Source organism: Camelina sativa, chromosome 1 (assembly GCF_000633955.1).
Source record: "Camelina sativa cultivar DH55 chromosome 1, Cs, whole genome shotgun sequence".
Classification (NCBI taxonomy): Eukaryota; Viridiplantae; Streptophyta; class Magnoliopsida; order Brassicales; family Brassicaceae; genus Camelina; species Camelina sativa.
The window spans coordinates 10,660,909-10,678,190 of record NC_025685.1 but is presented as its reverse complement, the minus strand read 5'-3'; the positions used below and the strand labels follow the sequence as shown (position 1 = coordinate 10,678,190).

Genomic DNA, 17,282 nt, shown 5'->3' with positions numbered 1-17,282 from the left:
TCTCAACCGAAGAACCACCTAGGCATCTCTTTTTAAACTGAACTTAGAGACAGTTGGCTAGTCAATGGGCCCGATAGAAGGAAGGCATCTTTCCTTTTTTTTTTTGGTTCACGATCGAGTCATGTGGTGAAAGAGAGCTCTGAAATAAAGCTGGAACCTTTATTATTATGCATATATAATTATCGAATTGTGTAAAGCTAGTGAGTGACAAAAACAATTCATAAGGAAAGATGACAGAACATAGAAAAACTTTTTTCATCAACATCATTAGACTCTCTGCTTCTTTACTTCTTGTGCTGAGCCTTGAGTTCTTTTACCTTCTTTTCAGTTTCCTTCAATGCTTTCCCGTAGATAGAGATCAACTGGAAAAATGATCAAAACCCCAAGGAGGGAAGAAGAAGAAGGAAGCAGAGTGTTTTAGGGAACAAGTCACCAGATTTAGCATAAAAAAAGGCATGATACTGTCTCAAATTTTACCTCGTCGATCTCTTCAGGTGAGATAATGAGCGGTGGAGACATCATAATGCTATCACCTGCTACACGGACTAACATACCTCGCTTTTGGCACTCAGCTCCAAAGTATGCCCCAACACCTGTGAATATGGTGTAGCGATTTAGATGGCAATGAGTTTAGGAGAAGAGACTTTTAGTTTGGTCATGAGAGAGATTTTACCCCATTCTGGTGGAAATGGTTCGTTTGGGGATTTGTTGTCTGCAAACTCAGTCCCAAGAATCAAACCTGTTCCTCTTATCTAGCCAACCATCCCAAATGCCCTTAGTCAAATACTTCTAAAAGACAAAAACTGGTAAGTAAAGACCAAGAGAAATAGTACCTCTCCAATAATAGGACTACTAGGGGCAAAAGCTTTAAGACCATCTTGAAACCTTGGGGCAATTTTGGCGACATACTCTGGTATGTTCTTCTCCCTGTAATATAAAAATATAAAACGTCAAAAAAGTGTTGTAAGAATAGAAAATGGAGAAACTTAAATCACCTGAGTGTCAGGTTCTTAGTTTATGGAAAATCACAATCTAAAAACTGGCTCACTTAAAAAGAACGAGCAAAGTGACAAAAGCTTACTTGTATATCTTTAATGCTTCAATTGCTACGGCACATGAAACTGGATGACCAGAATAAGTGAATCCATGCGAGAAAGCACCTGAAAATAGAAAAAGTATTTAAGATCAGAACATTGGAATACTACTACCACAGTGAGCATTTATTAGTTTACAAAAGTACCTAGCTTGTTGCTTTGGGAATAGATGACATCTGCCACTTCTTGACTCATAAGAATGGCTCCAATCGGCATATATGCTGAAGAAAGTGCCTGCATTTTAATAACATTTACAACATGTCAGGGATATTATGCCAACAGAGATAAAAAAGCTACTACTCAGCTTGCAAAATTTCACCTTAGCTAAGGACACAAGATCTGGCTTGATGTTGTATTTGTCACAGCCAAACATTGTCCCGAGCCTTCCAAAAGCGCATATCACCTTAAAAGCCAAACAAAATGAAAAAAAAGATAGTGATATATTTTCTTGTGATCGATTTTGGGGTCATGATCCTGTGTGTCGACTGATAGTTTCATAGGCACATACCTCATCAGCGATGAACAAGATATCATATTTTTTAACAACAGCTTGGATCTGCAGCATATAAAGAGAAATTGGAATGGCAAATATATCACATCCACAAAGATCTAACCACTAAACCACATAATCATTCTAGTGGTACTTAATACCGACAAAGATTCAGAAAAGGACCTTTTCAAAGTAGGTAGCAGGTGGAGGTATCACACCCCCAGCACCCATGACTGGCTCAGCTATAAAAGCACCAATCTAGTAAGAAGACATTTCTGTTAGATTGAGATACCAAAATTATCTTTAATGCATAAAGACTGACATTCACGTAAGATATTATTGAATGTTTACAGTTTCTGGCCCCTCTTTGATGATAAGATCCTCTAAATTTTTGGCTAATCTGGTTGAGAAGTCCTCTTCCGATTCGCCTGCACAAACAATTCCAAGGTTAAACTAAAAGTAATACTCTTCTTTTAGAATGGAAGCGAGAATCACTCATACCTGGAAGATGGAAACGCCAATAATGAGGGCAATCTGTGTGCAGCACAAATGGTGCAGGTAAATCAAAATTTTGGTGCAGCGCTGGAAGGCTGGAACAACAGATAAAAGCTTTTAGGGAAACAAAATGAATCTTTACCACAGCTAAGAGCAATATTTGAGGAACTATATATATCCTACCCGGACAAACTTGCTGATATAAGAGTGGAGCCATGGTACCTGAAATCGTAACACCAAACTTATAAACACTTAAAAGATCTTATAAACACAGACAAACGAAAAATGACAAGCAAATATCCATTCTCACGATTTATTTCTAGCGATAAATTTTTTCTTCTCTGGCCTTCCAAGTGCGTTATTGTAATACCAAACCAGCTTTACCTGCATTATACATACAAGAGATTCATAAACAGCTCTTACAGGACAACAGGTTAGGTATTAAGTGATCAAGGTACTGCGTATAGTTATAGAAACCTGAGTATCATTGGCTTCTGATCCACTGTTTGTAAAAAATGCTTTCGCCATTTTGTTGGCCGTGAACATGTCTAAAAGATCCTTAGCAAGGTCCTGTTTTAGCAGGAAAAACAGATAGTGATCAAATTCTCTCAGATTAGCATCAAGTCTCTACTACCCTGAGTCTTAACAGCTCACAGAAAGTAGCAGCAGACTGTAGAAAAACATCATAATAATGACACAGAAGTAAAAAGTCTTGAGTACCAGAGAAGGTTTAGTAGTACGGTTCCAGAAGGAGTGATAAAATGGCAAGGTCTTCAACTGCTCAACAGCTGCAGAAACAAGCCTTTGCTCATTTCCTCCTGCAAAATTTTGAGTATCAATGAGACACTGAATCAATGACATAATGGTAAGACTTGCACACATATCCAGAAGTATGTAGTAATAGAAAGAAGAATACCTAAGGCAGTACACCAAAGACCAGCGAGAGAATCAAGATACTTTTTACCATTGTCATCAAACACATAACTTCCCTGTAAGAAGAATGCCACACTATTACATAACTGTTTGAACCAACATTAGCATAGTACAACGATGAATATTATGACACTTTGATATGTACCTCAGACTTAGCAATGATCAAGGGATGTACATCAGCACTCTGCCATCCAGCAGTAAAAGGTGCAAGCATATCATGCCCCTTAGACCTGCTCTTAACCAAAAACACAATTACCACTATTCATGATGTCTCGTTAAACCTAAACAAAGAAAGCCTCTAGTTTTCAACCCTCAAGCATCATAAAAAAAAAAAAAACACTCACCCAACTGAATTTTGCTTCTCAGGTGATGCCTCTGTAGTGAAGATCCTCCTAGAAGTAGAGTTCCCAGACATGCATGTTGCATACCTACTGTGCAAATTAACCTGCCATGAGAAAAAAGAGATAGAGAGAGAGATCTTATTAGCACTAATGTTTAAAAGCTACATGAATCACATCGCTATTATAAAACACTATTCACCACAAGAAAATTATTGGTTTCACATTTATATAAAAACATAATATATGAAAACCTTGTACCATGATTACTGGAGAATCCTAAACAGTATATACCCAAAAAGTTATGACCTTTTTTTTTATATCTTGATCCATGGTCAATTTGGTGTGTTTGAACAAAAAAAAAAATCACTTTTTTTTTATCACCCACACAAGTTTTTGGCATTTCAATGTTATTCTGAATCTTGATCTACTAAGCGCCACGAAGATGGAAACGGCAAAATAGAGTTAAAGAAGTTGAAGAAACAACCTGAGTGGTACGGGCCAAGCGTCGGAGGCTGTTGATGACAACCATTTTCAGTTCTCGGAAAAAAAAAAAGAGATCGAAGGAGAGAGTCTGAAGATTCCTGGAGACTCTGAGATTGGTTAAAAAACAGAGGATGATGTGATTATGAATCAATAAAAATATCTCTTTGAGTCCCATTTGATTTTGATCAGTGACGTGTCATTGAGTCATTTTATTATTAGGCCATGAATGTTTTACAAGTTTTTAAGTAGTTTTTGAATTCTAGTTTCTAGTTTTTAGATTTTAGACTTTGGTTTATGGTTTTTAGATTTTATGTTAAAAATTTATTAAAAAAAGAAAAATAGAAAAAAGAATTCAAGTCACGCTTAAAAATGAAAAACTAGTAAAACATAGATTTTGGTTTTTTTTTAAAAATTACCAAAAACCAACAAAATTTGGATTCCCTAATTTTTAGGAAATCCAATTTTTGCAAAATCTTGATTAGCTTTAAAATAGATTTTTAAAAAATCTAAAACCAAAAACACTTTTAAAATCTACACTTTTAATGTTTCTTTTTTGGTTTTATTTTATACAAATCAATTTAGATGCTCTTCTTCTTTTAGCCCCAACTAGGCGGCCAACTATAAATATATTTATCCCAAAGTTTGACTTCATGTTTCATTTTTGTTTGGTATAGGAATATTAAATTTTATGTCTAACAGAACTACAAAAGTAATATTAAATGTTATGTTTAAAAAATATTATACTACAGAATCATAATATTTTAATTAGTCTAACAGAAGTAAAAAAAATCTATTTATATATTCTAATTTCAATAGAGATAAATTTATGAGAATTTTTTAGAATATTAATTTAAACAACAAAAACATAATGATCACATTAGAATATAGGGATATATGCACAAACTAACTATACATTTTTGCAATTAGTTAGAGGCACATTACATTAGTTTTTCACATTATTAAATAATTAAAAAATTAACACTTAATTTTTTTAAATAACATATTATTTTATTTGTATTTTAATATAAATTTTTAATATCAAAACATTGTTTATAATATATGATAATACTTCGATTTACCATATATAATGATTTTTTTGATAAAAGTACATATTTAAAATTTGAAGATATAGAGTGGCAAGTTTGGTTAATTCACCCTTATTAACCACCACAATAATTTATCTATTTTTTTTCAAATAAATTATTAGACTACCTACTGAAAAAAATAGTCCTAAATATGTAAAACAATACAAAATTAGTCACAATGTCACATCATAAAATAGATGACAACACATCACATAAGATTAAAAAAAAAATTGGCTTCATCCAAAATATCAGACTTCAGTAAGGAAAAGAACCTTTAGGATGTGAATGGTTGCAGCGGTTGGGGCGGACAAATCCATCTGCGGACTAGACCGCTTTTTATTTACCATTCAGCAAATGTAGTATGCAGTGGTGCGGTCCAAATAAAGCAGAGAAAAGACCGCAGCGGACCAACTGCGGACCGCTTTTGCATACAAATAGAGTTGGTCCACAGCGGTCTGTAGTCCGCCTTAAAAATAGAGCGGTCCAGACCGCAGATGGATTTGGCCGCCCTGACCACAGTTACCATTCAAACCTTTATTATTTTTAAACTAACTATCCCTTATATATATTAAAAGAGAAGCATTCTCATACAAAATGCTGATGTGTCGCATTCACATAGCTCTGGACATTATTTCATTTATTTGTCATCACTTTTTTATAATATTTACATTTATATACCAACTAACACCTAAAATTAAGTTTTTATATTCTCTTTCTAATTTAATTATATCTTTTGATTACATTTTCATAAAATCTTTAAAATAAATTTTAAAAACTCTTTGTTCATATGATATTAACAATAATTCTCACGGATTAAATTTTAATTATTTATACAAAAATTATATATATATTTTTAATATATGCTATACGATTGAAGTTTAGATTTCAAGTACCGATAAATATAATAGATTTTATGAATAAAAATTACGTAAAAATATTTAATAATTATTTTATACCGCACTATGTGCGGATTGTTATCTAGTACAGAATAATGAATAGAGAACTTAAAAGAAATAGAGAACTTAAAAGAAACATAAAGTAAATAAACTGCTTGCCGTTTTACATGTCAATAAACGCTGAAGCATAAAGCACGCGTACGGCGTGCAATCTAATCCCTCTATCATTCAATCAATCGTACGTATCTCTGATGAAGAGGGAAACGAAACGATAATTAAAAAAATCCAATTTTTTATTAAGCAAGTCAATCAATTTGATTCAATTTCCTATCTATCTATCTATCTATCTATCTGTAACATTTTTGTCACACACATAGAGCTCTAGAGAGAGAAAAAAAAAAGGAATGGACTTTTTTTGTATAGAGAGAGAAAAAGTAAGCGAGAAAGACGCTCAGTGATAGGACTGAGAAAGATCAAGAAGAAGACGACACTCACCACCACACTCTCTCTCTAAAGATCCGATCTTTTCACTTCTCCGTCGGTAATAGTTTTTGAATTTTCCCTTCTCAATGTTGTCTCTTCGTTTCTCAATCTTCCAAAGTTTGTTTTTTGTTTGTTTGTTAGTGTTCATTACTAAAATTCTCGGTAGAAGTGTTTTTGAGTGACTCAATTGAAGTTTCCTTTTTTTGTTTCTGGGTGTATGTATATCAGTATATGTGTGTGTGTTGTTTAACTGCTTTTAGTACTCTGCCCTGCAATCAAAGCTTTTTTTCTTTACTGATTGAATAATTCAGTAGCTAATTGCGCAACCTTTGTAGGTTTGTTGATCTAATGGGTGCTTCAGGGAGATGGATTAAAGCTTTGGTTGGTTTTAAGAAATCTGACAAGTCTAAGTCTTCAAAGAAGGATGAAAATGTGAGTACTTTATGTTTTAATTGATTACAAGTGTGTCTCTTTCTATCTTTGATTATATGCCAATGTTGTTGGTTCATGTCTGTATTTGCATTATATGTTTGTTTAACTGATGGAAGGTGAAGGTGGCGTCCAAGAGTAGGTTTGGGAGAAACAATTCAGTTGATTTCGATTTTGAAAAGTTTCAAGATGGATTTGAAGATTCCAATACGCGTAGTGTGATAGATACTGGGGTGTCTACATCAACTTCACTGCAGTCATATGGGAACACAGCTTATGAAGAACAAAGTAGGGAACATCAAGCTGCAACGCGTATTCAAACAGCTTATCGAGGATTTCTGGTATCAATTCGCCTTATAGTCTTCTTCATGGCATGCCTTACTTTTGGTTTACTAATGATATAGATTATGTCCTAAAGGGCTTAGTACAGACCTATGAATGCTGTGATTTATATAATCTCTTTCCCTTCATTTTTATATACCATTGACTGGACTGAATAAAAAATGATACGTTTTCGTAGGCGAGAAGGGCTTTACGAGCGTTGAAGGGATTGGTTAGACTTCAAGCACTTGTTAGAGGGCACGCTGTGAGAAAACAAGCTGCTGTAACGCTTCGGTGCATGCAAGCGTTGGTAAGAGTTCAGGCTCGTGTACGCGCAAGACGTGTTCGTCTCGCCTTGGAATTGGAAAGTGAAACAGGTCAGCAGACACTTCAGCAACAGCTAGCTGATGAATCCCGAGTTCGAGAAATAGAGGTGACGGTCACTTGTCTCGAGTTATTTACAGAATTTGTATTTGTTTATTTTTTGTGGTTAACATGACTATTTGTAATCATATCTCAGGAAGGTTGGTGTGATAGCATTGGATCTGTTCAACAAATCCAAGCCAAGCTGCTAAAGAGGCAGGAAGCTGCAGCTAAGCGTGAGAGGGCTATGGCATATGCTTTGACTCACCAGGTTCACTATTCTAGTTGAGAAATAATTGTTTGAATTTGTTCATAGCTTTCCCTGAATTGTCAGTCTGGTTCTCACTGGTTCTCTTTCTTTGGACCAATTCTTAACCAATCACTATGACTTGCAAAACTGACGCTGCCTACTTGAGTGTTCTTTTGTTTGGGTTTCTTCACTTTTTCCTGCAAAGTGTTCTTTTTTGTGCTTGAACGTTTTGGTCATTTTTCTTTCCGTATAAGCGTAACTATCTTACCTATGCCACCAGCCTAGTGGTGTATTTCTTTGTGAATGTAAATGGATTTTTCTCTTACATAGAATTGCTCTCTTGTAGTGGCAGGCAGGGACTCGGCAGCTATCTGCTCACAGTGGCTTTCAACCTGACAAAAACAACTGGGGTTGGAACTGGTTGGAAAGATGGATGGCTGTTCGTCCATGGGAGAACCGGTTTCTTGACAGTAACCTCAGGGATGATGCGAAATTAGGTGAAAACAGTGTGGAGCAGTCTGAGAATGTGCATAAAACGCAGATGAAAAGTGCAAGCAAGATGCCAAACACTTCAAATCATGTATCCGGTGTTTCAAGTCAGATGACCGGCCCATGTCAGTCAGATGGTACTTCTTCTCCTGGAATATCTTCAAGCATTCCAGTGGTATCCAAGGCTAAGTCAAAGCCTGCTAAAGACGATCTTGCTGTAGAAGTTAACTCAAGACCTGGTGCTGGTCCAAGATCGCGCAGCAATCCAAAAGAAAGATCTAGAGAGCCAATTAGATCTTCAAAGGAACGCTTATCTCTGCCAAACAATGGTCAGGTTTCTTTCTCTACGCCTAGGAAGCAATTTGTTTCGTTTTCAATTTTTATAATTGAGAGAATAGTGTAATCAACATGCTGATAGTGATAAGAGAATCAGGTTGCATTGGTCATAAAAGCACAAACCTCAATTTAGATATTATGATAGCTAAGTTTTAGTAGAACCCACAAATCTGATCTAATGTGTCAGTGGAGAGTATGACCAGGACTCAAAATCAATCTGTTTCTGTTTGTTCCCATTCTCCTTCTAAGTCTAAATTGTGAATATTCTTGAACAGGAAAATATTTAGGATCTCAGTCAGCTAAAGCCAGCCGAGCGGGAAAACTCACGCCAACCTCTCATAAAGTAGTTGAGGAAAAATCTGCCCAAAGCCAGAGAAGACGTAACTCCGACCCGATAAAACAGAGGCTCGCATAGCCCTGTTAAGTGTGTAGCTTGAGAACTGTCAGCCCGTTCCCTCTCCCATCGTTCTGTACATACACAGCATCTGATGAACGGATAGAAAGCAAAAAAAAAGAGGCAAAAGATCATGGGAGAAACAGAACACAATGGTTTCCAGATGAGAGAGTTGCTTGGTTTATCGATCAATCAAGAAGAGAAAGATGCTGTATTGGCGTCTCTCTCTTGCCTTCATTGTTGTTGTTATTTATATTAGCCATCCTTTTCTTTTTGTCCATGGTTCTCTTGGAGTGATTTTGGTTATCTTATATGGATCGGTAAGTGGTGTACATTCGTCAAACCATTGCAGTTTTTGCTGGGAGTGGGGGATGCCCTCTCAATGTGATTATATAGTACGATGTCTTGTATACGTTTTAAATTTGAAAGAGTGATAAAATTATATCTGAAGTGAAACAGTTTTCTAGACATGAAAGTGCAGCGTAGAAAATGTCAAAATGTTAACAAACAACAATATAAGTAGAAGAAGAATATACATAGAAGTTTCTCTGGAAGAATCAGAAGTGTGGACATTTCGGATTTCTGAGTTTACAACAAGCACCAGTTTAAAGAAGCTCACATCCATGGAAGAGAACTAGTCCTACTCTTAACACTGAGGAATGACCGCTAACTTCGCACAGATTCCAGTGACTCGAAGACTCAAATTTCAATCCTCAGAGTTTCAGCAATACAGCACAGAACCCATTGATTTTGAGCCTCGTCAGGAATGGGGAAGGCGTTTTGTAGAAGATCAGACAGAGTCTTAAAAGAAATACAATCGGTGTATCTACTTGATGTTAGAACCGGGTTGGGAGTTTGTCCCAAGACCTCCAGGGGTGAACACCGGAAGCTGGTTTGAGGTTGAACCCCTTATGAATCTTGCATTATGATGAACTGTTGATGCCAATCTGTCTTGTACCTCTCTTACCGATGACCCCCTTCCGGTTCTTGGGGTATCTCTAGTTGGAATATTAATCAGTGGGCCTCCATAGAAGATAGAATCACCTGTATATGTCAGTCTTCTCTCGGACTGAAGCAGAGGAAGAGGATCCCTTAGTGCTGTTGATCCAGAAAAAGAATCTTGAGATGGAAGAATGGGTCTCTGATTCTGAAAGTTGGCTGTTTGTGAGATAGGATTTAGCAGTCTGTTGCGGACCTCAGATGTTGTAGTTACAGGAGCTGATACATATCTCCCAGCTTCTGGATCCCAAACAACTGATGTCTTTCTCACATCCCTCAGATGAGAAGTTGCAGGAGTAGAGAGAAATAGTGGATCAGCGTCGTTTCCTCTGTGCAGCACCTTATCATCAAAAGTTGAGTGCATGTGATGGGTTGCTGTAGTGAAGCGATGGCCAACTACTGTAGGATTCTGAGGGAGCGGAGCAAGTGTGACAGACTCGTGAACATGGCTTGGACTGCTAAGATTGCTCATACCATGGCTGCCTGTGTCATACTCATCCCGGCTACCTTGGCTTGGAGCAAAGGAGTTTCTAGAAAGAGATGACCTTAGATCATTGTTCCGTATCTCTTTACTTGCAGACATATTTGCATCTGTGCTTACACTACTGATGATACTAACAGTGCCAATGGAACTAAGTTCATTATCAGGTAAATGGCGATTATCTATCGGTCTTAAGACAGATGACGATGCTCTGGCTCTGGCAGCTGCCTTTGCAGCTTCATTTGGATCCAACTTTGCAAGCTTCCATGCATTACGTTTGACGGGTCTTTTCAGAGCCTTGGTGCCTTTCTCTGATCCAGGTGCATCTGGGTCTACGGTCGATGGTACCATGCGAGGGTCTAAGTGTGGAATGACTTCATCCTACATAGAGATAATGAGTAAAAATGGCAAGTCGATACCTGAACATAAACTCAGATTAAGCTATACATGTATGCAGCCAATTAACACATTTCAATTTTATACATAGGGATTGATCCCATGGATAACTAGACATTCAAATGCTGTATATGAATTATATAACCCAACCATTGGAACCAAAACTCTAGAGAGTTCCACAGGAGATTAGACATGCGATGAAACAAGAATAGTTGGATGTTTTGGAAAAGATATAGTTACCTGATTATCAAACACTCTAGGTGGAGTGCACCAGACCCCCTTGTATGGTAGACCAAGAGAACTTCCACCACTAAAGCCGGTTGTGGCAGACCCGGTGGGAGAATAGAGCACATTCTGGATTTCTTCGTCAACAGATGCTCCATCTGGCGCCTCGCTCATGGCTCTCATTGCCACAACATACTCATATGTTGTAATTCCCTGCCAGTGTTGAACAGAAGAGTTCACAAATGCATATACAAGAACAAGCCATCATCGAGATATAAACAAAATTATAGACATAAGTTAAATACAATAGTTAGAGCTTCTTAATTAGGAAACAATTTAGGGAGAGTGGTTCTGGTGGTCACTTCAAAACTACTATGAAGAGCATGGATCTCTTGTGCTAGTCACTTCTATCTATTTAAAAAGTCTTAGCACGATATCTTACTGTAAGAAATTATGAGTGACTAATATCAGAAGTAGCTTCTTTCTCACTGACCTTTTTAATGAGGAGCATGTGGAAAAAGAGAAGTTCACCCAGCGGAAAACATGCCAGAATGGAAACAACAGTGCAAAGACCCTACAAAATTTGCAAATATGATGACATTAGGAACATTGACGACAGGAGCTAACCTCAAAGCAACGGCATAACACCAAGAATACACTTACAACAACTGCTGCAAAAGGTGCACGAGAGAAACTATTTCCAAGTCTATTGACAATTTCAGTTTCCATGCCCTTCTTATTAACAAATACACGCACTATAACTGCAATTCCAATTGCTGCTTCAATAATGAGCTGAGGAGGGAATAAGCGTAACCTGTTAGTGGTTAAGTGAGAAACAAGTACAAGAAATAGCACATAAGAGGTATTACATACCCAGAGAAGACTGGCACTCATCAGAGAGACAAAAGTCATGTAGTTTTTACGGCCGACGCAATTGTTAAGCCACTGTAGCAATTATTAAAACTATGTCATCAACTGAACCAAATGTTCAGAAAAGGGAAATTGATTGCAAGAAAACAATCGAAACATCAGAAAGTTACCTTGCAATGATGGTCGAAACCATCAACACACTTATCACAACTCCGACAATGCTTGCTGAACTTGCGTACCTATTAAACGTACATAGTTCAGAACAAAAATGCATAAACATCTAACTAAAATATGAAGCAAAATCCTTTCCCTAGAGACTTTCTAAAACAGTTTAGTATTATCTACTGCTCATACATTATCAAGTTTTATATTAAAGAGCATACATGTATGTACACAAGTCATATACAACTAAGGGGACTTGATATAGCTTCCTGAAGCTTGGAACCATGTTACCATACCTCAGAATTGCACAATGTACAAAAAAGAGCCTCTTCACTATTTCCTTGTTGTTCAACCGTCTCTTCCTTCCTACGACAGTCTTCAAGAACAAAGACTAAACAGAAGATAGCCAGAGGATTATAGCAAGATTTCCTAGGAACAGGTTCCACTCTTTGAGAATCTCCTTCTCCTACAGAACCTTTCACACTAGAGTTTGCTGCAAAGTTAGAACTCCTGCTGACAAGAGAAGGAGAAGCCTGCAACTGACTCCCAGTATCATCAAAATCCCTGGACAAGGCACGACCCATGTCATCTCCATTCACGCCTTTATCAAATATAGACATGATTCTTGGATCCGCAGGATTGATTGCAGTACAACGAACATACAAAACGAAAACAAGAAGAGCCTACAACAACAACACATGATACATAGACGTTTAAAGCTGTCAGATTCATAAATGCATCATCAATATCAATATACATCATGTTTAAGAAGGAAGTATTAAAAAACATACCACAGGAGAGTAAACACCAATCAAAACGTATTCCCAAATACGACCTCCAACGAAAGGAGCGAAGAAAGCATAGTAAGCTACCACCAACAAGCAAAACACAGTAATCGCAATCACCTGAGAGAAAAATACACAGAACCCAGTTCAAATCAGAGCAATTCGTGACTATTCGATTGAGAAGATTCTAGAAACCAATAATGAAAAATTGAAGCTTTTTTTTTTACCTGAAGTGTGTGAGCAGGAAGTTGCCAACCGTGTTTCCTCACCATACCTTCTTCTTCAAATTCCAATAGCAAGAAACAGTTGAGTCAATATAAAAAACCCCTAAATTTTCTGACAACGTCTCCGTCACGTTGCCGTCGCCACCGCTTGAAGCGATCAAGTGAAGAAGAAGAGTGTTGCTCGGGGAAAAAAGTTTGGTCTCTCTCTCTGTTACAACAGTCTTACTGTGGTTTAGTTTAGTCAAATAATTAAAGTCGAAATTGTTTGACCTGACTTATTTAGCAATTTTGCATTAGTGGACTAATTATATTTATATTTTTTTTATCTTCTGTGAGGCATAATTAATTACTGTATGTACAAAAATTAAATAGAAGAAGTGATTCAAACTAGCTATTGATTTATTTGTTTGTCGAAAGATATACTTGACTTAAATAGGGCAATTGGCTTTTGACTGAGCTATTTTTATGAATTTTATTTTTAATTCATAATGTATGGTTTTCAATTGTTCATATTATATTAGCTAAAATATAGTAATATGTAAATAAAATTAGGAAATTAAAAATTTGACTATTGAAAAATTAAAAATATTACTTAATGAGTTTGTGGAATACAAAATTACATAAACCTGTCATACTATTTATAGCTTATGAATTATAAAATGATCAAACAATTTTTTTTTTGTAGTTCACCGTAATTTTTTATTATTTTCCCATTGTAAAAATCTTATTAAATTGGTATTTTTCCCACTGTTGATAATATTATAGCAGTTAAATAATATTATACTAAATTATTCAAAACTAAAATTAAGTTACTTAAAAATGCTATAAACATATTTTTATCTACTTCGATTTGGTAATTGTTAGCGTGGTTCTCACTTCTCATAAGTGAAACCAATCAAAGCTGTAAGGCCGTTACATATATAAGAAAAGAAACACAAACTAAACTGAAATCTTGACCCCAAAAAAAAAAAAAAAAAGAAAACTAAAATAGTTGAAGCAAAGTCAGTAATCGTTATGGTACAAAGGACCAAAACCAAACCAAATTGTAAAAGAATCCTAAAATAAGTCTAGTCGACGACCCTATGGCCCCCTATCTAATCTAATCTAATACTGTAGATGTAGTATAGTATTGTAGTAATCTCATCATGTCATTATTCACGCTTCCTCTCTAATGTTTTTTTTTTTTTTTTTTTTTTTTTTTTTTTNCCCACGAGAAGTTTTGGCACGCGCAACGCGTGCGCCACTGTGTGTAAAAATTACGAACACAAAAAGTTGGTTTTATTAATTAAAAAAATAATCAAAAATAAAAAGATATTATATTATTACCAAAAACATGGTGATGCATTGCGTTTAGACAGAGAGAAGAAACCCTAGAAAACTCAAAGACGAACGAATCCGTGGATCTTCCGCCCACTCGCTTCCTCAGATCGCGTGTACACCACTCACCAAATTTTTCTTCTCTTCTTCTCTCCTTCCTTCTTCTCTCTATCTCCCCTTTTCGCAGATCGAAACGCCTACTCGCACCCTATTGGCGCGTGCCTTCTTCTTCTTCTTCTTCTTCCTCGATTCATCTCCTTCCTCCTCCCGATTACAGAAAGAGAGGTGCTTTTCTCAGTTTCTGTTCTCGATTCGTCTTCTGCTTCGTATATCATCTCTGTTTCGTACGAGGTAAAAAAAAAAATCTTATTTTTTTTTGTTTTTGTTTTGTTCTATAGTGAATGAACCCACAAGAAATGATGTGTTATACAGTGTTTTGATCAGTTTTTTGGATTTTGATTTGACAATTCGTTTATGTTATGATATGCCCACTAATAATTTAGCTCCAAGTTCGTTTTTTTCCTGCAATTGTAAGCACAAATCCTTGAAAGGTTTGATTTTGATGGATTCTTTGATTGTGTTATAGGAAAATAGGGAAAATTTCCTTTGTCATGGATATAGATCTTAGACTGCATTCAGGTGACCTTTGCAAGGGAGATGATGATGAAGATAGAGGACTTGATAATGTGTTACAGAATGACCACAAACTTCATGATGCTGCTGCTGCTGATGAAGAAGAAGATATTGATATTGGCAAAATTGAGGATGTTACTGTCGAGGTACATACTGATGACAGTCTTGGCATGAGTCTTCCAGCTGGGGATTTGGTTGACTACACTGATGGTATGATGAACCTTGAGCCTCTCAATGGTATGGAGTTTGAGTCTCACGGTGAAGCGTATTCGTTTTACCAGGAGTATTCTCGAGCTATTGGGTTCAACACTGCGATACAGAACAGTCGTAGGTCGAAAACTACTAGAGAGTTTATTGATGCCAAGTTTGCTTGCTCTAGGTATGGTACTAAAAGAGAATATGACAAATCTTTTAATAGGCCACGAGCTAGGCAGAGCAAGCAGGACCCGGATAATATGGCTGGTCGGCGAACGTGTGCTAAAACTGACTGCAAAGCTAGTATGCATGTTAAGAGAAGGCCTGATGGGAAATGGGTTATTCACAGCTTTGTGAGGGAGCATAATCATGAGCTTTTACCTGCACAAGCTGTGAGTGAACAGACTAGGAAGATATATGCTGCCATGGCTAAACAGTTTGCTGAATACAAAACTGTTGTCAACCAAAAAAGCGATTCGAAAAGTTCTTTTGAGAAAGGAAGGACTGTATCAGTGGAGACAGGGGATTTTAAAATCCTGCTTGACTTCTTGTCACGGATGCAAACTTTGAATTCCAACTTCTTCTATGCGGTAGATCTGGGGGATGATCAGCGAGTGAAGAATGTATTTTGGGTAGACGCAAAGAGCAGGCATAACTATGGCAGTTTTTGCGATGTTGTTTCTCTAGACACCACCTATGTGAGAAACAAGTACAAGATGCCACTTGCTATTTTTGTTGGAGTCAACCAGCACTACCAGTATATGGTCCTTGGGTGTGCCTTGATATCCGATGAGAGTGCATCAACGTTTTCTTGGTTGATGGAAACCTGGCTGAGAGCGATGGGGGGACAAGCTCCAAAGGTTTTGATCACTGAGCTAGACGCTGTAATGAACTCCATTGTTCCCGAAATCTTCCCCAATACACGACATTGCCTTTTTCTTTGGCATGTATTGATGAAGGTTACTGAGAATCTCGGTCAAGTTATTAAGGAACATGATAATTTTATGCCAAAGTTTGAGAAATGCATCTATAAATCATGGAAAGAGGAAGACTTTGCGAGAAAATGGTGGAAGAATCTTGCTAGATTCGGCCTCAAAGAAGATCAATGGATGCATTCTTTATATGAAGACCGCAAGAAATGGGCACCGACCTACATGACTGATGTGCTTCTGGCAGGGATGTCAACATCTCAAAGAGCTGATAGTATTAATGCTTTCTTTGACAAGTACATGCATAAGAAGACTAGTGTACTAGAATTTTTGAAACTATACGATACAATTTTGCAAGATAGATGTGAAGAAGAAGCCAAAGCTGATTCTGAAACGTGGAACAAACAGCCAGCATTGAAGTCTCCATCACCATTTGAGAAGAGTGTCTCTGAAGTCTATACTCCTGCAGTATTCAAAAAGTTCCAAATTGAAGTTTTGGGTGCAATTGCGTGTAGTCCCAGGGAGGAGGGCCGAGATGCCACATGCTCTAATTTTAGAGTTCAGGATTTTGAAAATGATCAGGACTTCGTGGTAACATGGAACCAAGCGAAGGCTGAAGTCTCCTGCAACTGTCGTTTATTTGAGTATAAAGGCTATCTCTGCAGACACACTCTTAATGTTCTTCAGTGTCGTCATCTTTCTTCCATCCCCTCGCAGTACATATTGAAACGGTGGACAAAAGATGCAAAAAGCCGGCATTTTTCAGGAGAGCCTCAGCAGTTGCAGACTAGGATGCTGCGGTATAATGATTTGTGCCAACGAGCATTAAAGCTGAATGAAGAGGCATCCCTCTCTCAAGAGAGTTACAATATTGCATTCGGTGCTATTGAAGGAGCTTTAGGAAACTGTGCTGGTATTAATACTTCTGGCAGAAGTCTTCCAGATGTGGTTACGTCACCAACTCAAGGTCTGATTTCTGTCGAGGAGGACAACCAGAGCAGAAATACAGGCAAGACGAGCAAGAAAAAGAATCCAACTAAGAAAAGAAAAGTAATTTCTTGTTTACTATCTCTCTATGCAGACAGCTTAAGGATTTTGTTTGGCTTTGCGTTTTTTATGATTTGCAAGTCTGATGATCCTGAATACTAATTCCAGGTGAACTCAGAGCCGGAGGTTATGCCAGT

General features: G+C 37.1%; 4 protein-coding genes across 8 annotated transcripts in view; 2 read left to right on the top strand and 2 right to left on the bottom strand.

Moving 5' to 3' along the window:
* On the bottom strand, window positions 141-4,010 carry LOC109124790 (gamma-aminobutyrate transaminase POP2, mitochondrial-like). Of its 2 annotated transcripts, none has more exons than XM_010512754.2 (19): window positions 3,838-4,010; window positions 3,357-3,457; window positions 3,158-3,242; window positions 2,996-3,068; window positions 2,800-2,897; window positions 2,557-2,649; window positions 2,390-2,463; window positions 2,263-2,301; window positions 2,086-2,174; window positions 1,936-2,012; window positions 1,768-1,842; window positions 1,603-1,650; window positions 1,414-1,497; window positions 1,241-1,328; window positions 1,082-1,160; window positions 834-927; window positions 674-752; window positions 478-593; window positions 141-362 (listed from the first exon to the last, which is right to left on the bottom strand). In XM_010512754.2, the coding sequence occupies exons 1-19, from the start codon at window positions 3,880-3,882 to the stop codon at window positions 285-287; spliced, it is 1,515 nt and encodes a 504-aa protein (XP_010511056.2). In that variant the 5' UTR covers window positions 3,883-4,010; the 3' UTR covers window positions 141-284. The 2 variants fall into 2 exon arrangements, with proteins under 2 accessions (XP_010511056.2, XP_019083010.1); XM_019227465.1 differs by lacking the exon at window positions 3,838-4,010 and adding an exon at window positions 3,612-3,633.
* LOC104787193 (protein IQ-DOMAIN 1-like) lies at window positions 6,152-9,332 on the top strand. Of its 2 annotated transcripts, none has more exons than XM_010512735.1 (7): window positions 6,152-6,358; window positions 6,636-6,732; window positions 6,855-7,070; window positions 7,250-7,483; window positions 7,571-7,684; window positions 8,010-8,481; window positions 8,764-9,332. In XM_010512735.1, the coding sequence occupies exons 2-7, from the start codon at window positions 6,649-6,651 to the stop codon at window positions 8,901-8,903; spliced, it is 1,260 nt and encodes a 419-aa protein (XP_010511037.1). In that variant the 5' UTR covers window positions 6,152-6,358; window positions 6,636-6,648; the 3' UTR covers window positions 8,904-9,332. The 2 variants fall into 2 exon arrangements, with proteins under 2 accessions (XP_010511037.1, XP_010511030.1); XM_010512728.2 differs by having other exon boundaries at window positions 6,156-6,358; window positions 6,849-7,070.
* On the bottom strand, window positions 9,329-13,244 carry LOC104787211 (probable protein S-acyltransferase 20). Its single transcript, XM_010512748.2, has 9 exons — window positions 13,028-13,244; window positions 12,807-12,920; window positions 12,312-12,698; window positions 12,024-12,092; window positions 11,857-11,928; window positions 11,647-11,775; window positions 11,477-11,557; window positions 10,999-11,196; window positions 9,329-10,743 (listed from the first exon to the last, which is right to left on the bottom strand). The coding sequence occupies exons 1-9, from the start codon at window positions 13,070-13,072 to the stop codon at window positions 9,709-9,711; spliced, it is 2,130 nt and encodes a 709-aa protein (XP_010511050.1). The 5' UTR covers window positions 13,073-13,244; the 3' UTR covers window positions 9,329-9,708.
* LOC104787176 (protein FAR-RED ELONGATED HYPOCOTYL 3) overlaps window positions 14,379-17,282 on the top strand; it is a 5,128-nt gene continuing 2,224 nt past the window's right edge. For 2 of the 3 annotated variants that reach the window (XM_010512720.2, XM_010512709.2), the window contains exons 1-2: window positions 14,379-14,692; window positions 14,928-16,750. In XM_010512720.2, the coding sequence (XP_010511022.1) occupies window positions 14,953-16,750 (1,798 nt within the window). In that variant the 5' untranslated portion in view covers window positions 14,379-14,692; window positions 14,928-14,952. Of the gene's footprint in view, window positions 14,693-14,927; window positions 17,149-17,282 lie in introns of all 3 variants that reach the window. The other variant, XM_010512714.2, reaches the window with a different exon arrangement.